At 45.1% G+C, this 21891-nt stretch overlaps 1 protein-coding gene and 2 non-coding genes across 3 annotated transcripts; all 3 read left to right on the top strand.

Moving 5' to 3' along the window:
* The first annotated feature begins 2981 nt into the window (after nucleotides 1–2981).
* Nucleotides 2982–19629, top strand: TCP1 (t-complex 1). Its single transcript, XM_066595984.1, has 12 exons — nucleotides 2982–3133; nucleotides 4897–4982; nucleotides 8317–8445; nucleotides 10597–10694; nucleotides 11729–11839; nucleotides 13276–13457; nucleotides 14225–14351; nucleotides 15868–16043; nucleotides 16207–16330; nucleotides 16635–16827; nucleotides 17548–17711; nucleotides 19278–19629. Exons 1-12 carry the CDS (start codon nucleotides 3070–3072, stop codon nucleotides 19489–19491), a joined length of 1668 nt encoding a protein of 555 aa, XP_066452081.1. The 5' UTR covers nucleotides 2982–3069; the 3' UTR covers nucleotides 19492–19629.
* LOC136622677 (small nucleolar RNA SNORA29) lies at nucleotides 6167–6298 on the top strand. Its single transcript, XR_010791869.1, has one exon. It is a non-coding gene; the product is annotated as a small nucleolar RNA SNORA29 (small nucleolar RNA).
* On the top strand, nucleotides 9438–9569 carry LOC136622678 (small nucleolar RNA SNORA29). Its single transcript, XR_010791870.1, has one exon. It is a non-coding gene; the product is annotated as a small nucleolar RNA SNORA29 (small nucleolar RNA).
* Nucleotides 19630–21891: the final 2262 nt, after the last annotated feature.

Here is a 21891-nt window from a genome sequence, read left to right as displayed (position 1 = left end):
GTATATCTGGGTTTTTCTGAAGCATTTGACACCGTGCCACATAATAGGTTGATATATAGAGATGAGCGAGCACGCTCGGATAAAACAGTTACTCGAGCGAGCATCGCTCTTCTTGGGTAACTGCTTACTGGTCCGAGAAGGTTCGGGGGGCGGCGGGTGGGGGGAGTAAGAGAAAACAGGGTGGTAATAAATGGTTCATACGCTGATTGGGCCACCGTTGCTAGTGGGGTGCCACAGGGTTCAGTATTAGGCCCCATCCTGTTCAATATATTTATCAATAACCTGATAGAGGGGCTGCACAGTAAAATATCAATATCTGCAGACGATACAAAATTATACAAGAGGACAATGTGCGGCTACAAAAGGACCTACCGTATATACCGGCGTATAAGGCGACGGGGCGTATAAGACGACCCCCCAACTGTCACCTTATACGCCGGTATTCAGTGGAGAAAAAAAAAAAAAATTTATTACTCACCTCCCCCGGCGTCCTGTCGCGCTCCGGCAGGCTGTCGCTCGCTCCTCGTCCCCGCCGCAGCATAGCTTTCTGAATGTGGGGCTTGAAATCCCCGCTTCCAGAAAGCTAATACACACGCCGGCAGCCATGACATCATTGAATGGCTGTGATTGGCTAAAGCACACGTGGCTTCAGCCAATCACACTATTCAATGACATCATTGAATGGCTGTGATTGCTAACACGTGCGCCTTCAGCCAATCACAGCCATTCAATGATGTCATTGAATAGTGTGATTGGCTGAAGCCACGTGTGCTTTAGCCAATCACAGCCATTCAATGCTGTCATGGCTGCCGGCGTGTGTATTAGCTTTCTGGAAGCGGGGATTTCAAGCCCCGCATTCAGAAAGCTATGCTGCGGCGGGGACGAGGAGCGAGCGACAGCCTGCCGGAGCGAGCGACATCCTGCTGGAGCGCGACAGGACGCCGTGGGAGGTGAGTAATAAAATTTTTTTTTTTTACACTTTTTTTTTTTGTATTACCGGCGCATAAGACGACCCCCGACTGCAGAGCAGATTTTTCGGGGTTCAAAAGTCGTCTTATACGCCGGTATATACGGTAGATAAACTGGGGGCTTGGGCAGACAAATGGGAAATGAAGTTCAATACTGATAAATGGAACACCCAGAGAGGCTATCAAAATTGAGATTATTTACCCTGGAAAAGATACGGCTAAGGGGCGATCAAATAACCATGTATAAGTACATGAGGGGACGATACAAGGATCTCTCCCATGATCTGTTTGTACCCAGGACTGCAACGGTAACAAGAGGGCATCCGCTACGTCTAGAAGAAAGTAGGTTTCATCACAAAAACAGAAAGGGGTTCTTTACTGTAAGAGAAATAAGACTGTGGAACTCTGTGCCTGCGGATGTGGACTAGACGTCTTTCTAGAACATTATGATATTACAGGATATAGATAGACATTAGGTGACCAGTGGGGTTGTTGACCTCAAATGTTGATCCAGGAATTACTGTGGCTGCCATTATGGAGTCAGGAAGAATTTTTTTTTCTACATAGAAGCTAATTGGCTCGCTGGGGGGGGGGGCTTCCTCTGGACCAACAAGGAGGGTTAAACAGGCTGAACTAGATGGACCTTGTCTTCATTCAGCCTAACATACTATGTTACATTTGCTGTGTGTCCCCTGTATATACAGCTGCTGTGTCCGCAGTATATACATCTGCAGTATATAAACACAATGGTGGGGGGTACAGTAAGCAGTCAAGCACTGGGGAGAGGTAGAGCAGACAGTGTAGGTGATCGCCCTCTCCTCTGTGCCATCCCCCTGTGTAAGCAAACAGAACAGTGTAGAGGTGAGTGCAGTAGCAGTAATTGTAATTTTCTGGGCCAGTTAGCGCAAACACATGTACGAAAATGTGAGGGCGAGTCACGGACTGGCCCACTAAATGGGATCAATGTAAAGCAGGACTAAGGGCTTGTTCACACAGGCGTATCTGTGCTGCCATTATTGGCGCACACAATACACAGTGACTGGAGCCCATTGTGTTCAGCGAGTTCATTCACTGTTCTCTCATGTGCAATATGCAGCATGGGCTATTCTGATGCACCTTACGCAGATGAGAACATGTAGGAACTCCATGATATTACACAGCAATCATGGCTCCTTCGGTGTACTTTTTTGTTTGCACAAATATGCAGTGTATTTGTGCACACATAAACCTGTAGGCGTGGGTGAAATACGCTGGTGCCCGTGTGAATGAGCCTTTGGGCCCAGTACCGGGTCAGCGCAGGTGCCCGTGTGAATGAGCCTTTGGGCCCAGTACCGGGTCAGCGCTGGTGCCCGTATGAATGAGCCTTTGGGCCCAGTACCGGGTCAGCGCTGGTGCCCGTGTGAATTAACCTTTGGGCCCAGTACCGGGTCAGCGCTGGTGCCCGTGTGAATGCGCCTTTGGACCCAGTACCGGGTCAGCGCTTGACTTGCTGTCACACTTTCATACTGGTGTTTAGATTATTCTGGTAACTGGACCCAGAAAACCCCATCACTCCTCCTCCCACTTCACTCACCTCTACACTGTTCTGTCTGTTTACAGGGAGTGGGGGGCAACTACGCCGTCTGCTCTACCACTCCACTCGCCCCAGTGCTCACCTGCTGACTATGTCTACAACGGTCGAGCGCTCCTGCCTTTTACTAAGCTACCTGCCCACTCGCCCATCTACTTGACCAATGCAAACCCGACCTTACAGCTATTGTCGTGTGCCTGCGCGCTCCCGGCTCCCACTGACCGCGGCCTGCGCGCTCCCGCCCCTCCCTAACTGAGCACGCGCATACAGAACTAGAACATTCTCTGCCGTGCTCTCCACTCAGCGGCGCTCTCTGAAGCCACGCCTACATGCCGGGGACGTTGGTACGTACAAACGCACGTAAGTAACCCCTTCCTTGCTGTTCAACTTCATCCTTCCTTCTTCTAACTGTGAGCTAGTAGTTGTCGCCTGGCGGTGAAGGGGTGTATGTAGTGGGTGGAGCTACCCTTTCCCAGCGTGCAGTTCGGTGAGGGCGGTTTGTGAGCACGTTGTAGCCGGTGTGTGAGGAAGATGGAGGGCCCACTAGCCGTGTTCGGGGACCGCAGTACCGGGGAGGTCGTCAGGAGCCAGAATGGTAGATATTTGCAGCGGTAGAAGCGGCCGCACCGTGTTTCTGCGGGGCGCTGTAGGGGAAGGAGGGTCCCGGTCCGCTCAGTGTCATGAGGCCAGGCCGGGCCTTGTGGTGGGGGCCGCTGCACTCCTAATGCCGGTATTGTGTAATACTACGGTATTGCATTCTACTGTATGAGCGACCAAACCAGCAGGAGTTCGCGCCCCCTGTGGGGACAAAAGAGAATTTTTATTAGAAAAATTAAAAGGTATTAACCCCTTAATGCTACAGGACTGTTAGCTTACATCCTGGCAGGGCGATGGTTAACACAACAGGATGTGAGCTTGCATCATTGCTAGTGAGACTGTTCCATACTACAGTGGGTGCAACATCGACAACACCGAACCCCGCTATGGAGCCCTTATGTGCTGCGATCAATGTAGATCGGGGCGTCTATAGGGCTCACAGATGGAGCGCACACTCACTGTTACATCGTCCCTCTGCAATGGGTTCGCCATGGCAACCGGGCCCATAGCCTGGTGTCCCAGCTTGCCATGGCCTGTGATCACCATTGTGAGTGATAATGCATTGCAGTACAGAAGTACCTGCAGTGTGTTGTCATGGCAATCAGAGACTTTATGGTTCAAGCTCCCTACAAGGATGTAGATGTATAGATAGCCTTCCACTTTTTGTATAAGGTAAAAAAAAACACACACATATTTGGTATCCTTGTATCCCTGCATGCTATTTATCCTGCTTCCACTGCTGTCTGTAGTGACAGCGGGCCTGGCAATAAGCTGTAAACTACTGATGGCCTATCCTGCGAATAGGTCATCAATATTAGATCGCCTGGGATGCCCACTGCTGTCTGGGCTCATGCACTGATTTCCGTAGAAAGCAGACAGCTCCGTTTTTACTGCTGTGGCCAGGCTTGGTACTACAGGCCAAGCTCCCATTCATTTTAGTAATGCTGGGGATGGAGCTGTCTGCCTCCTGCTGATCGGTGGCGGTTCTGGGGGATCCATGGATGAGCTATCCTCAGGACAGGGCATCAGACGTTAAGAACTGCACCTTTTAACGGAAGACCAGACCTGTTCGTGGGGTGGGGGTGAGGTCTGGTGCACTACTTCAAATGAATGGCTGGCAGGAAAAGGCCGTATCCATAAATGTTTGTCTGGTGTCCAGGATCCAAGTTGTACCAAGTAGCAGTTTGTGAGCCGCTGGGAGCTGTAATTGGGGAACAGCCCCCCCCCCCCCCCCCCCTTGCTGTTCTTCGTCAGGGCTGACAGCTGATACAAACCAATCACCTATTATCAGCTCTCTCTCCCCCACCACACAGAGCGGGTCGTGGTTATCAGCTGTTCTGTCGAATGATGGTTCTCAGGCAGAAATGAATTCCATTGTTCGCCCAAACGGTGGAAGATGGGCACGTTTACACACAACGATTATCGCTCAAAAAATGGCTTTTGAATGTAATCCTTGTCTAAATGCGCCCTTAGTCAGGCTTTTACACTGAACGACAATTCATATTCTTGCTATATGGCCGGAATCCGAATAACTATCTCCCATGTAGAAGCCCCGTTAGTATATGACCCCTGCCCCCCATTGTTGTCCAGAATCAGCAGCTATGCTAATCGGGTGGAGTAACCTGCTGCTGGGGAGATGGCCGTCTCCACTGTATACGAGCAGCACACACTGCATGGTGTATACACATTAGATCACTGTATGTATCAGAGATGAGCTGTATATGGCTGCACAGCATTAACCCTTTGTCTTCCTTCTGTCAGTGATGGCCGCGGCCTCCATCGCTAATATTGTGAAAAGCTCACTTGGTCCTGTTGGTCTGGATAAAATGTTGGTGGATGACATTGGGGTAAGTACCCAAAGTAGTGTTAAAAGCTTCTCTCTGTTGGTTCGGATGTGCATTATAGGACCAGTCTGTTCACGCGGTGCAATACTTGCCATACGTTATTTAAATTTTTTACAATTGCTGCAATTTTACAGTTTGAATGTGCTGGCTGCAGAAATCACCGGACAATCTTGTGCCATTTTTGCCACATTGTTCTCAACCACGTGGCACCGACCACATCTAAACTACACCTGCAGAGTAGCCGATTACATAAACTCTCCCAGAGCTACATTCCCAGTTCTCCTGGCTTCAGAGCTGTAAACTTACAGTTTTGTCTTCTGGCTTAATGTCGCCCACACACAGTTGTAAGGAGAATTTATGTGTTTATCAAGAAGACAATCCTAGATCTTGTGCAGAAAGTCTGGGACCCAGGAGAAATACAAATCACACCAGCCTTGTTGCGGTATCAAATGATTTCTAATGTGTTCAAAGGTACATGTGGTTTATATACCATAAATGACATCACAGGAAAAGTACATACCTCCAAGAATAATAAGAATACATGATAATCTGAAACTTAGATGTTTAACATAAGGTGTAACTATAACATACATTCAGTGAAAAGAAATGCAAGGGGGGGTCTGGGAGACTCTTATCTTGTCTGTTTACCCCGTAATGGTATAGAAAAAGTTTTGTTTAACCCCTTCACTACTTATACTAGCATCATGCTATATCTTTCTAGTCTACAATCTAATAGGAAAACAATTAACTACATTGATCTACAATTTTCTTAACAGTGACGTTAAAGCCTCCTTAAGGTCTTCTTCACACACTTGTGATGTGTTTTGGCCAGTGGTTGGCCTTTTTCAAGCTTGAAAAAGGCCAACCACTGGCTGAAACGCGTTGCTGTACTTCACTTTTACCAGTCCTAACATCCCTGTTGTGGCACTATCTTTACTCTTTCACCGCTGGGCTATCTTTTCAGGCGTACCCATGGAGGAGTCCCCCTAAATAAGTGTCTCTATTGCATATTTTATGACACACATGGGTTATCCATCTTTCGGGGTATTTTATGCATATGTGAACTGCTCCCTCTTCCACCAGCTGAGCGTGGCCTCCTTTTTTCTTTTTCCTTGCACTGTGAAAAGAGGTATTTAAAGGGGAGAAACTTGCATGTGAACTGGTTTGTAGCTTCTATTGTGACCGATAACCCCATTATAGTACCGCTTCTTCTTCCCTCAGAACAAGCGGCTATGCTAATGGGGAAGAGCAACTTCTTCTATAGTCTGAAGGGGAACGTTTCGTACGTTCTCCTATATGAAATGGCAGAACATTTCATACTTCCAACTTATTTCTTTTCAGCTTTACAAAGCGCCGTAGTATAAGCCACACACCTCAAACTCATATCCGGTCAGCCACCTCATATGTGGCCCGCTGTCCATGCACCAAACTAACAGGCGTTCTACTCACCCAGCCTGCAGCTCCAATCTGTGTACACCGTCCTGTACGCAGCGGCGGGGAGAGGTCGGTCAGCAGTCACAGACTCAGCTGCCGCTGGACCGGGGCATCAGTATGGGTGATTGCCTGTAAGTATGCTGCCTGGCCAGAGGTCAATAAGCTGGGTTGCTATTGCTATAGGGGCTACTATGGAGATCACTTATTACTATTAGGGCCCCTCTTACAGGGGCTACCATGGGGGACCCTATTACTATACAATATTACAATCAGCCCTTTTTAGGCAGCCATAAGGCTAATGTGGCCCTCAGTAATGATGAGTTTGGTCCCCTGGTATAAGGTAATGTTTCAGGTTGTAACTGGTCACGCTGATGTGGCGTATTGAGCGGCCTCTTGGCATCGTGGGATGTTACCTCTTACTCTAGTACTTTTTGAGGCTGCAAAGGAAAAAAAATCACAATAGAATTAAACATGGAGTGCCGTCCTTCAATGGAAATCTATGTATAATCCAACCGGGTGGCAGAAAAGGTTTCTTAACCCCTTCATGACCGAAGCTTAAATGTCGCATCAACATTTGACATTTTCAAAACTTTACACTCTAAGGGCTCTGTCACATGAGCAGTTTCTGCACGCATATCACCTTCGCAGGAGCGCACAATGATTTGCGTGCTGACAATCCCATATGCAATCTTGGCGTGTGTGCATAATAATCATCAAGATAGTGCGCCATAGTGTTAACTTCCCCTATATTTCCCTTCCTCCACAAAAGTGGGTGAATTTAGGAATGCTTGCTACTGGAGTACAGACACCATCCTCCGTACATCGACGAATGTACACAGACACCCCCTACCCTCTGTGGTCGTGCTCCCATGTTGCTGCCAGCCTCCGACTCCTTCTCACTCCCCAGTTGCAGGTCCTCCACATGCAAATTCCCCCCACTACACCCGTCGTCCTGATAGGGGGGGGGGGGTGTTATGCCACCTGCTCAGTGGGAGTTCTGTGTTTGTCCAGGGCTCTGCCCCCTCCACAGCTGTCTGATGTGTTACGTCACCTGATGGGGGTCGTGACGCCACCACTCTTCTTCCCCAGCAGCATAGCAGTGTACCATGCTTCCGCTTGCGGCATCAGTCTTCTATGCCACCCGTCTGTGGTTTCTTTGTGTTCTGCGCTCATGTGGGGGTGGAGAGAGAAGAATGCCTTGCAGGGCTGTGTATTCATCCAGGTCACGGTTTGAGGCCTAGCGGAGCCGCTCCTTAAGGGAAAGGCGAGCAAGTGCCTTGTGGCCAATCAGCAGGCTTTCCATGCAGGGGGTGGACCTAGACACACTGTTTCAGCTACTAAGTTTTCCCTGGACTGGCAAAGGACTACCCTCCTCCACCTCCAATCAGAGCCTTGGTCGACTTTTTTCCGCATTCCTATTCGTTCCCGTGCTCTCCCTGTGCAGTGCTCGCCTCCAGGTTATTTCTCCAACCCTGTTCACTGCTGTGACCTGTGGTACCACATGTGTGGTCTTGCTGGGCCACCTGCTCTGGATCAAGGGAGCTGCCTGGCGGATAGCTCCTCTGCAGCACCTCTTAGCAGCAGGCCTATTGCAGTGACCCCATGTCTGACCCCAGGGGAGAAGGCTGCAGACAGACCAGAGCCACAACCTTCACATGCTCTAGCTGGAACACCAGCAACATCGTCATGCAGACAGTGTGAATCATACTGCGTTAACTGCCTTCCATGGAGACGGGCTAGCAGCGGTTCGTCTACTGGCCCCTTTTCAGAAAGTGTAGTCGCTTGCTGTAAAGCCCTTTTCTGTCTTCGTCACGGAGAGGATATTGATTAGGCACACGAGCCGTTAAGTTTGATGCAATTTGTTTAAAATAGCGCAATTTACCTGCAAGTTCCTTTATTCCAGGATGTTACTATCACGAACGACGGAGCGACAATCTTGAAGCTGCTGGAAGTGGAGCATCCTGCCGCTAAAGTTCTCTGTGAACTCGCCGACTTGCAGGACAATGAAGTTGGAGACGGAACAACATCAGTTGTAGGTTTTGGTTTAAATTTTTTTTCCCCTCTGTATAAGATAATTTTAGACTTAATAGGAATGGCTGGCTTCAGTTGGGCTGCAGGGAAATGGATGCCGCTGTGGGCTTAGTGGGTATTACTACAGCATGTGTCCACATGTCTGTGGTAAAATGAGGTCAGCTGTGACTTATCAAAACTGTGCTTATTGCCCCTAACCGGAAGCGAACGCCGCAGTGCAGTTTTCATTGTTGAAGTTACGTTGGTAAACCGAGAGCTCAGCTGTGATTGGTTTCTAAGAGCAGCAAAGACTGTTTTCAGATCAATTTGACTGGCCAGATCCGGCTGCTGATCCTGGCATGTTCCAATTTTGTGCTCTGATCGCTACGAAAGAATCTGCTATGCAGTTTGCTCAACAACATAACTTGCTCCTTTCTAAGGAGCATCTTGAGCTGCAGCAACACCAATGATTGCTGGGAACCAATGGCTGAATTGGCGGAAATGTTCATCCAGCAACAAAGCATCGTCACAGACTGTTACCCGAACACTTGTGTGAATACCGGTGGAAGAAAACACAGGCTGATTCTCCATTCTACCATATTTTGAATGTAATAGCAAGGCACTTTCCATTGTCCTAAAATGCAAATGCTTTATTTTTCTTTGTTTTCTTATTTGACATTGCTTCTTGGCCGATTCTTTATTATAAACCTCACATGGGCACATGCTAAATGGTAAGGCTTTTCAGTGGCACATGCTGTAGTAATACCGGCTCAGTTCTTTGAGAAAAATGGCCCCTGCCCCCCCTTAGCCCTCACGGGTCCGTGACCTCCCGACAGTCCCTTTGCAGCCTTGTGTGTTTATATTTTATTGCAAGATGTTAATTTATGATGAGGTTTACGGTCTTGCAGTCTGCAGAGCAATAATAGACTGTGAACAGAGGTATTGGGGGGAGGGGGGGGGGGGGGGTTGCATGTAAACTGGTTTGTGACCAATTAAACTTCTATTGTGACCGATAACCCCATTATAGTACCGCTTCTTCTTCCCTCAGAACAAGCGGCTATGCTAATGGGGAAGAGCAACTTCTTCTATAGTCTGAAGGGGAACGTTTCGTACGTTCTCCTATATGAAGTAGCAGAACATCTCATACTTCCAACTACTTTTCAGCTTTACAAAGAGCCATAGTATAAGCCACACACATCAAACACAAGGCCCGCGGGTGGTATCCGGTCCGCCACTTCATTATATGTGCCCTTCTGTCTGTGCAGCAAACTAACAGGCGTTCTACTCACCCAGCCTGCAGCTCCAATCCGTGTACACCATCCTGTATGCAGCGGAGGAGAGAAGTCGGTCGGTGGTCACAGACTTGGACCGGGGAAGCTGGGTGGATGATTGCCTGTAGATATGCTGCCTGGCCAGAGGTCAATAGGTGGGGTTGCTATTGCTTTGGGGGCTACTTTGGGGATCACTTAAAACTACTAGGGACACTAATACTATACAGTCTTACAATTACAATCAGCCCTTTTTAGGCAGCCATAATGCTGATATGGCCCTCTGTGACGATGAGTTTGGCCCCCTGGTATAAGGTAACGTTTCAGGCTGTGACTTGCTGAGCTGATGTGGTGCATTGAGCGGCCTCTGGCCAACGTGTGATGTACCAGAGTAAGAGGTAACTTTCTGAGGCTGTAAAGGAATAAAATCACTTTTATAGAATTAAACATGGAGTGCCGTCCTTCAGTGCAAATCTATGTATAATCCAACCGGGTGGCAGGAAAGGTTCCTATTCCTGCAATGTAAATTCAGCTGTTTTAAAATGGAGGGCTTCCAACGGAAAAAAAGCCCTTTCCGTCTACACCATAATTGGACCAACTTTAGACACATCTGCCAGGTGTGCAGCTTGTCGCCTTGTCCTGGAATTGCAGGAGAAGATACGCTGGTATAGCTGTAGCTATGTGGGCAGGTGCCATACATCAGCACTTTATCGGGCAGTTCATTTGTTGATCAACCAGTCGGCTGTGTCTCTAGATAAATCTATTAGGATGGCGAATCTGATCTGTGAGGTTTACAGGTGATTTCATCGTCTTTCTGTAGCACCGCCAATTACTGCTTAGCAAAACTGCACTATTTCCCGCATGCTTGATGCGACTTCTATAATGTTGTTACTTTCTATATTTAGGTGATTATTGCTGCAGAGCTGCTGAAGAACGCAGATGAGCTGGTGAAACAGAAAATCCACCCCACATCCGTTATTGGAGGCTATCGCCTGGCTTGCAAGTGGGTAGCATTATTGCTTTATTTGAAGACGCAAATGAAACCTGCAGGGTCCTGTGTTCCTTCACGACTTGCCGTGGTTGTCTGAGAGACTATCTCGCTCCACAGTGAATAAAAAGCTTATATATGCAGAAAAGTATTGTTTACTATAGAGCAATGCATGCTGTATGTTTCTCTGGAGAACATCGATCATTAAGTGTTTAGATTCAGTTCACCACATAAGACCTGTCTGTTCTGAAGGAGGTTGTCCGGTTTGGACCACCTCTTACATTTTGGAGGCGGTTTACGTCACATTTCAGGGGGACCACTTAATTCTTTCCAGCACAGAATAATGGAAACGTACACATTGGTTTCCGTAGCTTCCCACAATAGCAAAGATGGCTTCTCTCTCGATCCCGGACCTGAAACGTGATATGAACAGACCTTTAAAAGTCCACAGGATTATCTTCCCTAAAAGGGGGTTCTGCAGGAATATCCCTTAATTACATCATATCTTTATGGGAAACATGTAAGTGATTGTGTACAGCAAACAAGCTTTTTAGGAATTTGGATAGGGTTTGATTTTTTTCTTGCCTCTTATGGGTGTCTCTAAAAGTGCTTTTTTTACGAGACTGTCAAGCGCTAAAGCTCCCGACAGCCGTCCCAGCGGTGAGCGCCCCTGTGCTTTCACACAGGTGTAATAATCACTCAATGAATGGAGGCAAAGCAGGCTGGCTATCGTGCCCGGTCGCCCGCCTCAAATTGACAGTAAACAGTTGTTCATGGAGAACAATACAGCAACTGACCAACGGTTATTGTTGGGTCTGCATGAAAGATCGGAACAGCAATTTATCACTGATCGTTCATCTACAGCATGCACTTACACCTAACAATTATCATACAAACTTACAAGTGGTTTACATGATGATTGTGCTATATAAAAGGGCCTTAAACCATTCCAACTCCATCCTGGCGCATAAGCCTGTCTAACTGCATTATTAGAAGTACTCATTGCTTGCTCCTTTTTATTAATTTTTGTTTTCTGTTTATCCAAATAGAGAAGCTGTTAGATACATCAATGAAAACCTCACCATTAACACTGATGAGCTTGGGAAGGACTGTCTACTTAATGCTGCTAAGACGTCCATGTCTTCTAAAATAATTGGAGTGTATCCTTTTTCCATCTTGTTTAGGCACAATCACAGACTGCATTTCTATTATGTGGACGAGGAGTAAAGAGGGGTGGAGCAAAACCCGTACAGTTGTGTTGTAACAATGATACTGTAAGGCTGGGTTCACACAGGGCGGATTTGCCGTGCGGAATTCTGCCGCGGCAAATCCGCCTGCGGGCGCTAATCTCGGGATTGACCAGCCATGTGGACGAGATTTCTCAGAAATCTTGTCCACACGGGACGGCCAATCCGCTGCGGCAAGTCCGGCTGAAACCTCTATGGGAGCGCCGTCTGCAACGGAAAAGCGAGCGGCCGGGCCGCTTCAAAGCCGCCGCGGTTCTCCCGGCGGAAATCTCGCGTTTTTTGCTGCGGCCAAACTGCGGGATTTCCGTCGGGAATACGCCCTGTGTGAACCCAGCCTAAAAGTGGTGAAGAGAGTGAAGTGGTAACTTCAATAGTGGAGGTGCTGTCTGACTAGATGACGCACCACCTGCGTGGGTGTAACAGAGTAAGAGGATAGGACTAAAAACTGGCAGTGGAGAAGACTCAACGCTCCAGGTTAAAGCAAGTAGGAAGTGACCAAAGGTTTGGGAAACTTCTCCTTTTATTTAATAAAGTACGTGATCGGCTTATGAAAACGCGGGCGTTATCCCCGAAACGCGTTTTCATAAGCCGATCACGTACTTTATTAAATAAAAGGAGAAGTTTCCCAAACCTTTGGTCACTTCCTATTTGCTTTAACCTGGAGTGTTGCGCCTTCTCCACTGCCAGTTTTTTAGTTCTATTCTCTTGCATTTCTATTATGGCAGCTGTTATCAAAAATTATCAATCACCATCCTTTTACAGCACAAGGTAGCGACAGGCCCACTGATCACAGTGATACATTGCTTCATGCAGTAGTTTGGGAGAAACTTGCATTTTATTAGTAGTAGCCACACATGGAAAGACTACTGGAAGTAATCCCTGATATTCATGAGCTGTTTATGGATTGACAGCTGTTTGCCTGTTATTGTGCATAGAGAGATTGCTATCAATCAGTGGCTGGAGGGTGGGGTGGATGAGACTAGCTGTAGCTCATGAGTATCGAGGTCAAGTTCCCTGTGTCTGGGTGCTACTAATAAAATGCAGGTTTTTCCCAAGTATAGCATAGATCCACTCAGATGTATCACTGTAATCTGCGTGTGACCGTCACTTCCTTGTGCTGCGCTGAGGGGGGATGCAAAAAGATGGTGTCAGATTTCCTCTAATTGCTGCCTAAAATCAAACAGAACTATGTAATCGGCGAATGATGCAAATGGGAGGCCGCATGTAAAATCTAGGAAAATAACGCCTATAGATAGTTAACTTGCTGCATACTTGGAGGGTTGAAGTGGTTCTTTACTATATCAGCTCTGCCGGTTCAACCTCTACTTCTCCTTGACTCATTTTCTCAGAGACAGTGACTTCTTTGCCTCTATGGTAGTTGATGCTGCACTTGCTGTAAAATATGTGGATCCAAAGGGTCAAGCCCGTTACCCGATAAACTCCATCAATGTGCTGAAAGCTCACGGCCGCAGCCAGAAAGAGAGTATTCTTGTTAACGGTTATGCACTTAACTGCATTGTAGGCTCACAAGGTGATTATTTATCTGTATGGGGGAGTACCCAAAGCAAATGGGAATCTCCTTCCGGGGAAGGGGGGAGGGGGGGTTAATAGTACAGGCTTCTGTTGCTAAGTAAATGCGGTATGCTGCCTGACCTTGTTAGGGAAGGTTGTGTTCAGCTCCAGTGATTTATGTTTTTCCAACATGTTGTTTTTCACCTATTTTATGATGGCCAATTCATAAGAACAATGTGCAGTTGGGGGAAGCTTTCTTTGCCATTGCTCTAAGCACTTGTACAAAGAGTGAGATCTGGCAAGGAAAGGGTGTCAAGCTGTTTTTTGGTCACAACTGCTGTTGGAGTTCTACAAAAGCAAGTGATCCCCCTTCTGAGCCATGGCCACCTTTTTGGGGTGTCCACTTAAATGCATGTATTTTGAGCTGACAAGCATTCTTACAACATGGTTTAATTAAAGATGTTGCTCTGTTTTCTGCAGCTTCTACAGATCTCTGTATACAGAAACTGCAGTGTCCGTCTCAATAGGAGAAATGGCTTGGGGTATTTTTATACTGGACATTTATCACCCTTTTGCTTTCACACTTGGCTGTCGTATCGCTGTATAATATAATGCTATGGAGTGATCAAACTATCCGTTACAAGTTTTATTAATCTGGGGGGGGGGGGGGGGGGAATTAACTTTTTTTTTTTCTTCTTCTAAATAAAAGAATGTAAATAATGCTACATGGCTGGATGTTCTACAAATGAGGTGTTTGCCTGAAATGGCTTGTTTCTCTGTTTCCAGGTATGAGTAAGAGGATCACGAATGCTAAAATTGCCTGCCTAGACTTCAGTCTGCAGAAAACTAAAATGAAGCTTGGAGTTCAAGTGATTATTTCCGACCCAACGAAGTTGGACCAGATCAGGCAGAGGTGTATATATGTATCTAAGGCCTCGTTCTTTCATGGGGTTTTTAATGCTCTTAATTTTTTTTTTTTACACATATCTCTAGTTCTCCCCATTTTATTTGCTGCCATGCAGTGTGTGTTGTCTGGGCAGTTATACGCATGGGGTAAATCACGGAAATTCTGCTTTAAAAGGTGACCTTGTATTTAGTCGCTGTTAGCAGGAGTTCTACATCAATAATCTTCATTGGTATAGCAGCGCTTACAAAGACAGGGGCAATACAGTAAGACAAAAGTACAAAAATTACAGAACCACGGTTACATGTAATCAGTTGATAGATAGGAGTGAGGGTCCTGCTTCAACGAGCTTACATACTACAAATAATGGGGTGATACAGAAGGTAAAGGGGCTGGAGATGTGAACGGTATGGCGAGGTGGAGAGTGAGGGATGCTATACACTTAAACAATGGTCAGATGTTCAGTAGTGTGAGGGCAGAATCGGTATGACTGCAGGGGTCAGTGGATGGTGGCTAGCAGGGATTGCAGTCAGTAGGTCAGAGAGCATGTTCAGGTGTAAAGAGGGGTTTGGTTTAGGAGATATGGTAAGCCTCCCTGAAGAGGTACGTTTTTAGAGCACGCCTGAAGTTTTGAGAGTCCTGGATTGCACGGATAGCCTTTGGTAGTGCGTTTCAGAGGACTGGTGCTGCTCTGGAGAAGTCTTGGAGGCGGGATCTTAGGCCCACTCTACACACTGACTAAAAGTCAGTAGCAAACGTTTATTCAGTCATTTCTATGGAGGAAGAAAAGTGCAAATATTGCTAGGTTTTCTGCAGTCTGTTTTTAAATGCTTACTAACTTTTAAACTTCCTTTGCTTATATGATGGCGAGTAAAACTGCTACTTTTAGTGATTTTTCAGCACAATGTCATTTTAAGTGATGTCCACTTGGGGTCTCTTCCTTCTAGCTTGTTGTCCACTGCCTGCTGTCAAATGATTGGCAGACATCAGAACATGTTGTAGGGGAGAGGGTGAGTCATAGTGCTCATTGAAATGTATAGAGGGGAGGAGAGACTCGCCGGCATGCCTGTACCTAATAGTAAATAGTTGTTGTGTTTTTAGCTACAGAACTCACATCTACACTGATGTATCGTGTGTGTTAGACATTTAGAGAGCAGGATTTGCAGTTCTCTGTGGCTGGGTTCACAGCAACCAGGTTCCTTCTACCAGTACTGGGAATATTGAGATTTGCATACTGCAGTAGAGGGGGAATGCAGGCTACAACTCGTATAGTGGCGTTCCTTATGTTACCCACACAGCAACTTATTATGAAAAGTTAGGTTTTCTCACTGCAATGTTTGACCCCACAATAGACTTCATCTTTAAGCCAGAGCAGGCTGCATGTACGCTCTCCCGACACAGAAATTAGGCAAAGGTTTCTCTATCGGTAGTACATAAAACGTAATGAACTGTTATATGGTGTATAGTTATAGAAACCTAGTTTATCAAACTGGAAAATAAACTGAACTCTCGTGTTTTGTACTAGGGAGTCTGACATTACCAAGGAGCGGATCCAGAAGATTTTGGTAACTGGGGCCAATGTCATCCTCACTACTGGTGGAATCGATGACATGTGTCTGAAGTATTTTGTAGATGCAGGTGCCATGGCCGTACGAAGAGTACTGAAAAAGGATTTGAAACGAATCGCTAAAGCAACTGGCGGTACGTGTGGTTTTTCTTTGTTCTCTCTTTCTATGTGAAGTCTGCCATTAAATGACTAACTGGTTAAACAGAGTTGTGGCTTTTGATTTTTTTTTATTTAACAGCAAGTCAATTAAATTGGTGCATTTGCGGTTCCTGAATGTTTTCTACTTTCTACAAACAGCTACTGTTTGTTCAACCCTTGCAAACCTGGAAGGTGAAGAGAGCTTTGAGGCGTCCATGTTAGGGCAAGCGGAAGAGGTTGTACAGGAGAGAATATGTGACGATGAGCTGATTCTGGTTAAAAAGTAAGTACACGTTTAGTTGGCATGAGTTTCCCATTCAATTGCTGCCATGTTGTACCGTGCTGTGTGCAGTTATACGCGTGGTATAGAGGGACTACGTCTGCAAAGACAGGTTGAGCTTTTGTTGATTGCTCATCCTGCAGTTTGGAGACTGTACATTCTTGGATTTAGATCCCTGTAGTTCTAGTTGGCTGTCAATATATTCTATACATCCTAAACCAGGGGCAGTTATTGTGCATGTATCGAGACTCAGCATTTTGGAGAAATTCAAAAAGTCCAATTCTCACACAATGTACGTATGTTACAGCACAAAGGCCCGAACATGTGCGTCTATTATTCTTCGTGGCGCCAACGACTTCATGTGTGATGAGATGGAAAGATCTGTCCATGATGCCCTCTGTGTAGTGAAGAGAGTGCTGGAATCTAAATCTGTGGTACCAGGTGGTGGCGCTGTGGAAGCGGCACTTTCCATTTATCTTGAGAATTATGCTACTAGCATGGTAAGAATGTGTTTTCAGAAAAACTTTCATATTTTAAAAATAACTCCTTAAGGGGCCTTTGTGGCCACCAAACGTAGAAAAAGTTTTGTATTGAAAAAATTCTGAATACGATTGCCGTGTGTGTGTGTGTGTGTGTGTGTGTGTGTGTGTGTGTGTGTGTGTGTGTGTGTGTGTGTGTATATAGAATATATATACACACACTCCCATCTAAATGTGATCGTAAACGATTCCTTGTTTTTCTGTCTGCAAAATAGAACAAAATACTGACTCTAAAGTTGAAGAGAAGCCATGAAACCTTAGAGTTTAACGTGAAACTCCTAGGAAAAAACTGACAACTTTGTAAACATAAATCAACCCTCTGTATCAGCAATTTGCTTGCGAGCTGTGGGTGCTATAGATCACCTTAAAACTTTCAAGGAAACAATATTCTTTTGTGCAGAGAAAGTGGTGTTTTTTTTGTTTTTTTTGTTTTGTATACCTTGGCTTCTGTGCAGGTTTTTGGGTGACCTACGACTGCCACTTTGGAACCATGTCCATAGAGTAGTTAAAGTGTTTAAGATGGAGTCTCGCTATAAAAACGTACATGTGCATACTAAAATAGAATGGCTTGCTTTCGGATATAGTTTCGTACTTTGTTTTAAAGTGGGATTGGTTTTTAAATCTTAGTATAATAATCTTCGGTGAATTAAAGTTTTTTTTGTTTGGATAAAACTCTTTCAGGGCTCCAGGGAACAACTGGCGATTGCAGAGTTCGCAAGAGCCCTTCTGGTGATTCCGAAAACCCTTGCTGTGAATGCTGCACAAGACTCGACTGACCTGGTTGCAAAGCTGAGAGCTTTCCATAATGAATCTCAAGTCAACCCAGAGCGCAAGAATCTTAAATGGTATGAAAATAAAACCGCTCCTGTGTGTTCTGGTCAACTTTCCAGTGTTCATCTACAAACAGTAAAGCTGAGCCCGGCTCTCTACCCATTTTGAGGTGCTGTCTCCTCAGCTTTTTTCCAAGCGGCTACCATTTTGATTACTCCTGTAAAGTAGCTTGTAATTTTTCATGTACTTCTATGGTCTTGGAAGAAACAAATCTATCTAGAATGGTAAATGTGTATTAATGGTTATATTCTGTAACTAGGTTATTTTCTCAGTTCATACCTCTAGAGTTGATTTGCTGATCGTTCAGTTTTATTTTTGAACCTGAAGCATGAACTTCTGATAACGGAAAGAGCTGAATCAGCAGACCGTGTACTAGATAAATCTGTTTAACCTATGAGCAGTGATGGGTACTAAATGAGTATGACCGTTCAGGAAAAAAAGCAATTCTATTAATGGTGTAATGAAAGGTTATACAATTATTTTAATTTGTGTATGGATTCCTCATGCTTAATTTCTCTTTTTAAGTATGCTTGCAGTCACTGAATGTAAAACTTAGGCCTCCTTCACACGGGCATCAAAATTGTGTGAGATTTGTGCATTGCTGGACTCGCCAATATGAACCCCCTTTCATTTGAATGGGGGCATACACAGGAGCAAAACAAATTTGTAGCATGTTCTATCTTCTGCGTGCCCTTACATCGACCACTGTTTTCAATGGCCCAGCAACAGCATCACGCCGTGTGTTAGGTATGCGATGCAAGGTTTCCCATTGAAAACAATGAGCGATATACTCTGCGATCCCAAAAGTGATGCAAGGCAATTTTGACATGAAACCTCCTCAGGCACTTCCTATGGTGGGGAGCGCGATATGGGGGCGGGATTCATAAAACTATATCGCGCCATGTGAAGTTGGCCTCACTGTTTTACCTTGACTATCACACAGATACTAGTTGTATTACAACCCAACTGTCAGCAGTCTTCACCTGAGCACGGCAGATTTTCTTATTGAATGGGAAACTTGATTTACTTCAAGAACTCCAAAAATCTAAAGTGGTGAGGAACTGAAACCTGAATATTAGAAACCTACAAGAATGTGGGGAAAAAGATTTGTACTGCAACAGAATGAAGACTTGGTGTTCGTTCACACCACTAGGTTTTCATGTTCTGTTAAAATGGTAATGAAGGGTGCTATATAAATACTATTGACTTTAATTGAGTCTGTTTGGCTTCCATTACGCCCCTTTTTTTCCCCTGAAGGACTAGCGCAACATCCTGTGCTATCTGTGAAGGAGGCTCTGAATTCAACCTCCTGTATTTATTTATTTTCAACTTAGTTGTCTATACTGCTCTGATTATGTAGTCATGACCCGGTAACAAGTGCAACTGTGATTTCTTTTGACACTCTGTGATAGGCAGTTTATGACAGTCTGCTATCAATGTAGTCCTTTTCCATCAGTTTGGCTCTGACAGTCTAGTCACGTGAATGTGTAAAGCTGTAACAGATATCCTCTAGTTTGATTACCTATAGATTATATCTCCATTTGAGTAGTTCATAATTCTGGTTTAATCCATTTTTCCAGGATTGGGCTTGACTTGCTGAATGGAAAGCCAAGGGATAACAAGCAAGCGGGCGTCTTTGAACCCACTGTTGTGAAGACAAAAAGTCTGAAATTCGCCACAGAAGCTGCAATTACAATCCTTCGAATTGATGATCTTATCAAATTGCATCCAGAGAGTAAAGAAGATAAGGGCAAATATCATGAGGCAGTGCAATCTGGATCAATTGAAGGCTAATATGTCATAGAAAACCGGTCTTTCCTTTTTTTTTGTATTACTGTAATTTATAACTAGTAACTCTTACTTGTTTACCTTGCACTTCCCGGTCTTGTAACGAACCACCCAAACACTTAATAAAACTAAAGTGTGACCTACTATTCTTGACGCTTTATTCATTTTAAATGTTTTTATTAAATTCTTTTCCACTTTAGAAAGGGTAACCTTTATTGTTCTACGGAAACATTTTGAATGTTAGATTAGTAAAAGATGATATCAGATAGTTCTGTATAACTAATCTAAACCGAGTTTGATGCAGTCATTCAAAACATCATCCCACATAGCATTTATTAGGGAAGGGGATGTTGGGGTATACTTTTATTGTGGGGAGGTGGCAGTGGGTAACAACAAAGGATTTTAACTAGGCCTCTGGTAACCAATATCTAACCTATGTCGCCAAAATGATCCTTAAGCCCCATTTATACGCACTGATTATCGTTCAAAATTTTCTCAAATTATATCTTTTGAGCAATAATTGTTGCTTGTAAATGCTACCATCGTTAGCTTTTCAGCCGAACGATTATTTTTAGTTCAGCATAAAATCCATCGTTCGGCTGGGCAGCTGATGGCATGTCATAGCTTACGTCATTAAATAGTTTAGCTAATGTGGGTATCCTCTCTATTAGTAGGATCTTGTAGTACTCATTACTGAGACAGCCAGGGCCTGGGGTTTTGTTATTTGGCGTGGCCATGATCATTCCCCATATTTCCTGTTCTGAAAATGGTGATTCCAGAAAGGCTACCTGGCCTGATTGGGAGAGACTGTTGCCAGGAATCTATCTTCTCCAAGTCTGGGGGGGGGGGGGGGGGGTCGCTCTATAGAGGTCTTCAAAATAGTTAAATAGCCCCTTCCATGTCTTTTTGTTCGAAGTGTTTCAACCTTTTGTGTGTGGATCTGTGATTTGGTATACAAGCCAGCAATCTGCCAGGTTTATTAGCTTGGCAGTAAAATTTATTCTGTTTGTTTCGTGAGCCAGACCACTTGCCGTTGCGCGAAGGTTTCTAGGGTCTGTTTAGTTTGTTAGTTTTGCTGGGAAGGGAAGCAAGCAATACTTCGCTGTGCGGTCAGCAGGGAATGCTGAAATTTAATGAATTGTGACCTAATATTTACGTTTAAATTAGATGTTTATCACATGGCCCCTCATCACCAGCTTGGACACAGCCCAAAGCAGAGGAGTCATTTATGTGTTCAATATTGTCATCTAAATAATCCAATGTATCTTTAGGCATTTGCGAAAGTCTTTTGAGTAAATGTGAGGGGAAGGATCAGATTCTAGTTTTTGTCGCTAAGTTTCGACCACAAAAGGACATGGTGATCGGGGCGTGATCTGCGATCACTATGGGAAGTACTGCTGTAGGGGCAAGCCTTTTGAACAGGGAGAACAGAATAAGAAAAAAGTCCTATCCTAGAGAAGCTCCAGTGGGCTGAAGAATAAAAGGTGTATTTTCTAGAAGTGGTACTAATCATGCGCCAGCTTCATGAGGCATGATAGATCCTTAGAGAGTTGCGTGTGGGATGTGTTTTGCAAGGATTTGTCTAACGTTGGGAAAATAGTGTTGTTAAAGAGTCCCCCCTATAACCAGATGCGTGTCCTGTCTCTGCAGTAGTAAGGAGGTGATTTTGGTGAAGAAATGAGTGTTTGGATGATTTCAGGCATATATGTTGACGAAAGTATAAATATTTGCATTTAATAGCAGGTATCTACCCTCTTCGTCAACTAGCTCCTCTTCTATGGAATATGGCAGGCCCCTTCAAAAGAGAATGGCCACACCATGTGTTTTTGATGTGTGATTGGCTGCATAGCAGGAGTCTATCCAGGAGGCTCTCAGGGAGACTTCCAGTGAGTCTCTTGTAAAAAGATCACATCCGGTCCAAGGAGCTTTAGGTGGGTGAGGACCTTCTTATGGTTGATTGGCGTGTTGAAGCCTGCCACGTTCCATGAAACAAATTTAATTTCAATGGAGCTCGTATAGTCTTGTTCTGGTGCATACCAGATATTCATCATAGCGACGAGAGCAGATGTGTGCCGTGTTAGTATCTACTACTTTCTTCCCTCGTAGTCACAGTGAGGGGTTAAATGAGAGAGGTTCAGGAACCCACGTGCCAACCAGCTCAACCTGGGAGGCCATGGAGGAGAAAAACATCTTGGCGTCAAGACAGTACAACTATCAAAATTAACCTTTAACATAGTTGAATAGTTTCCAGATCAGCATGAGGACTAAGCCTCATAACCTTGAATGTGAACAAATAAGGAAAAAACATATACTGCAGCCCTGAAGAGTCTGTGAACTCAGGCTCTAAGCCCCCTGCCTACTTAAGAACGTCTATTTTCCCTGGGTCCTGTTTTACTGTGGGTGTCC

The sequence above is a fragment of the Eleutherodactylus coqui genome, chromosome 3 (assembly GCF_035609145.1).
Source record: "Eleutherodactylus coqui strain aEleCoq1 chromosome 3, aEleCoq1.hap1, whole genome shotgun sequence".
Classification (NCBI taxonomy): domain Eukaryota; kingdom Metazoa; phylum Chordata; class Amphibia; order Anura; family Eleutherodactylidae; genus Eleutherodactylus; species Eleutherodactylus coqui.
This window is presented reverse-complemented; position numbering and strand designations above follow the sequence as displayed.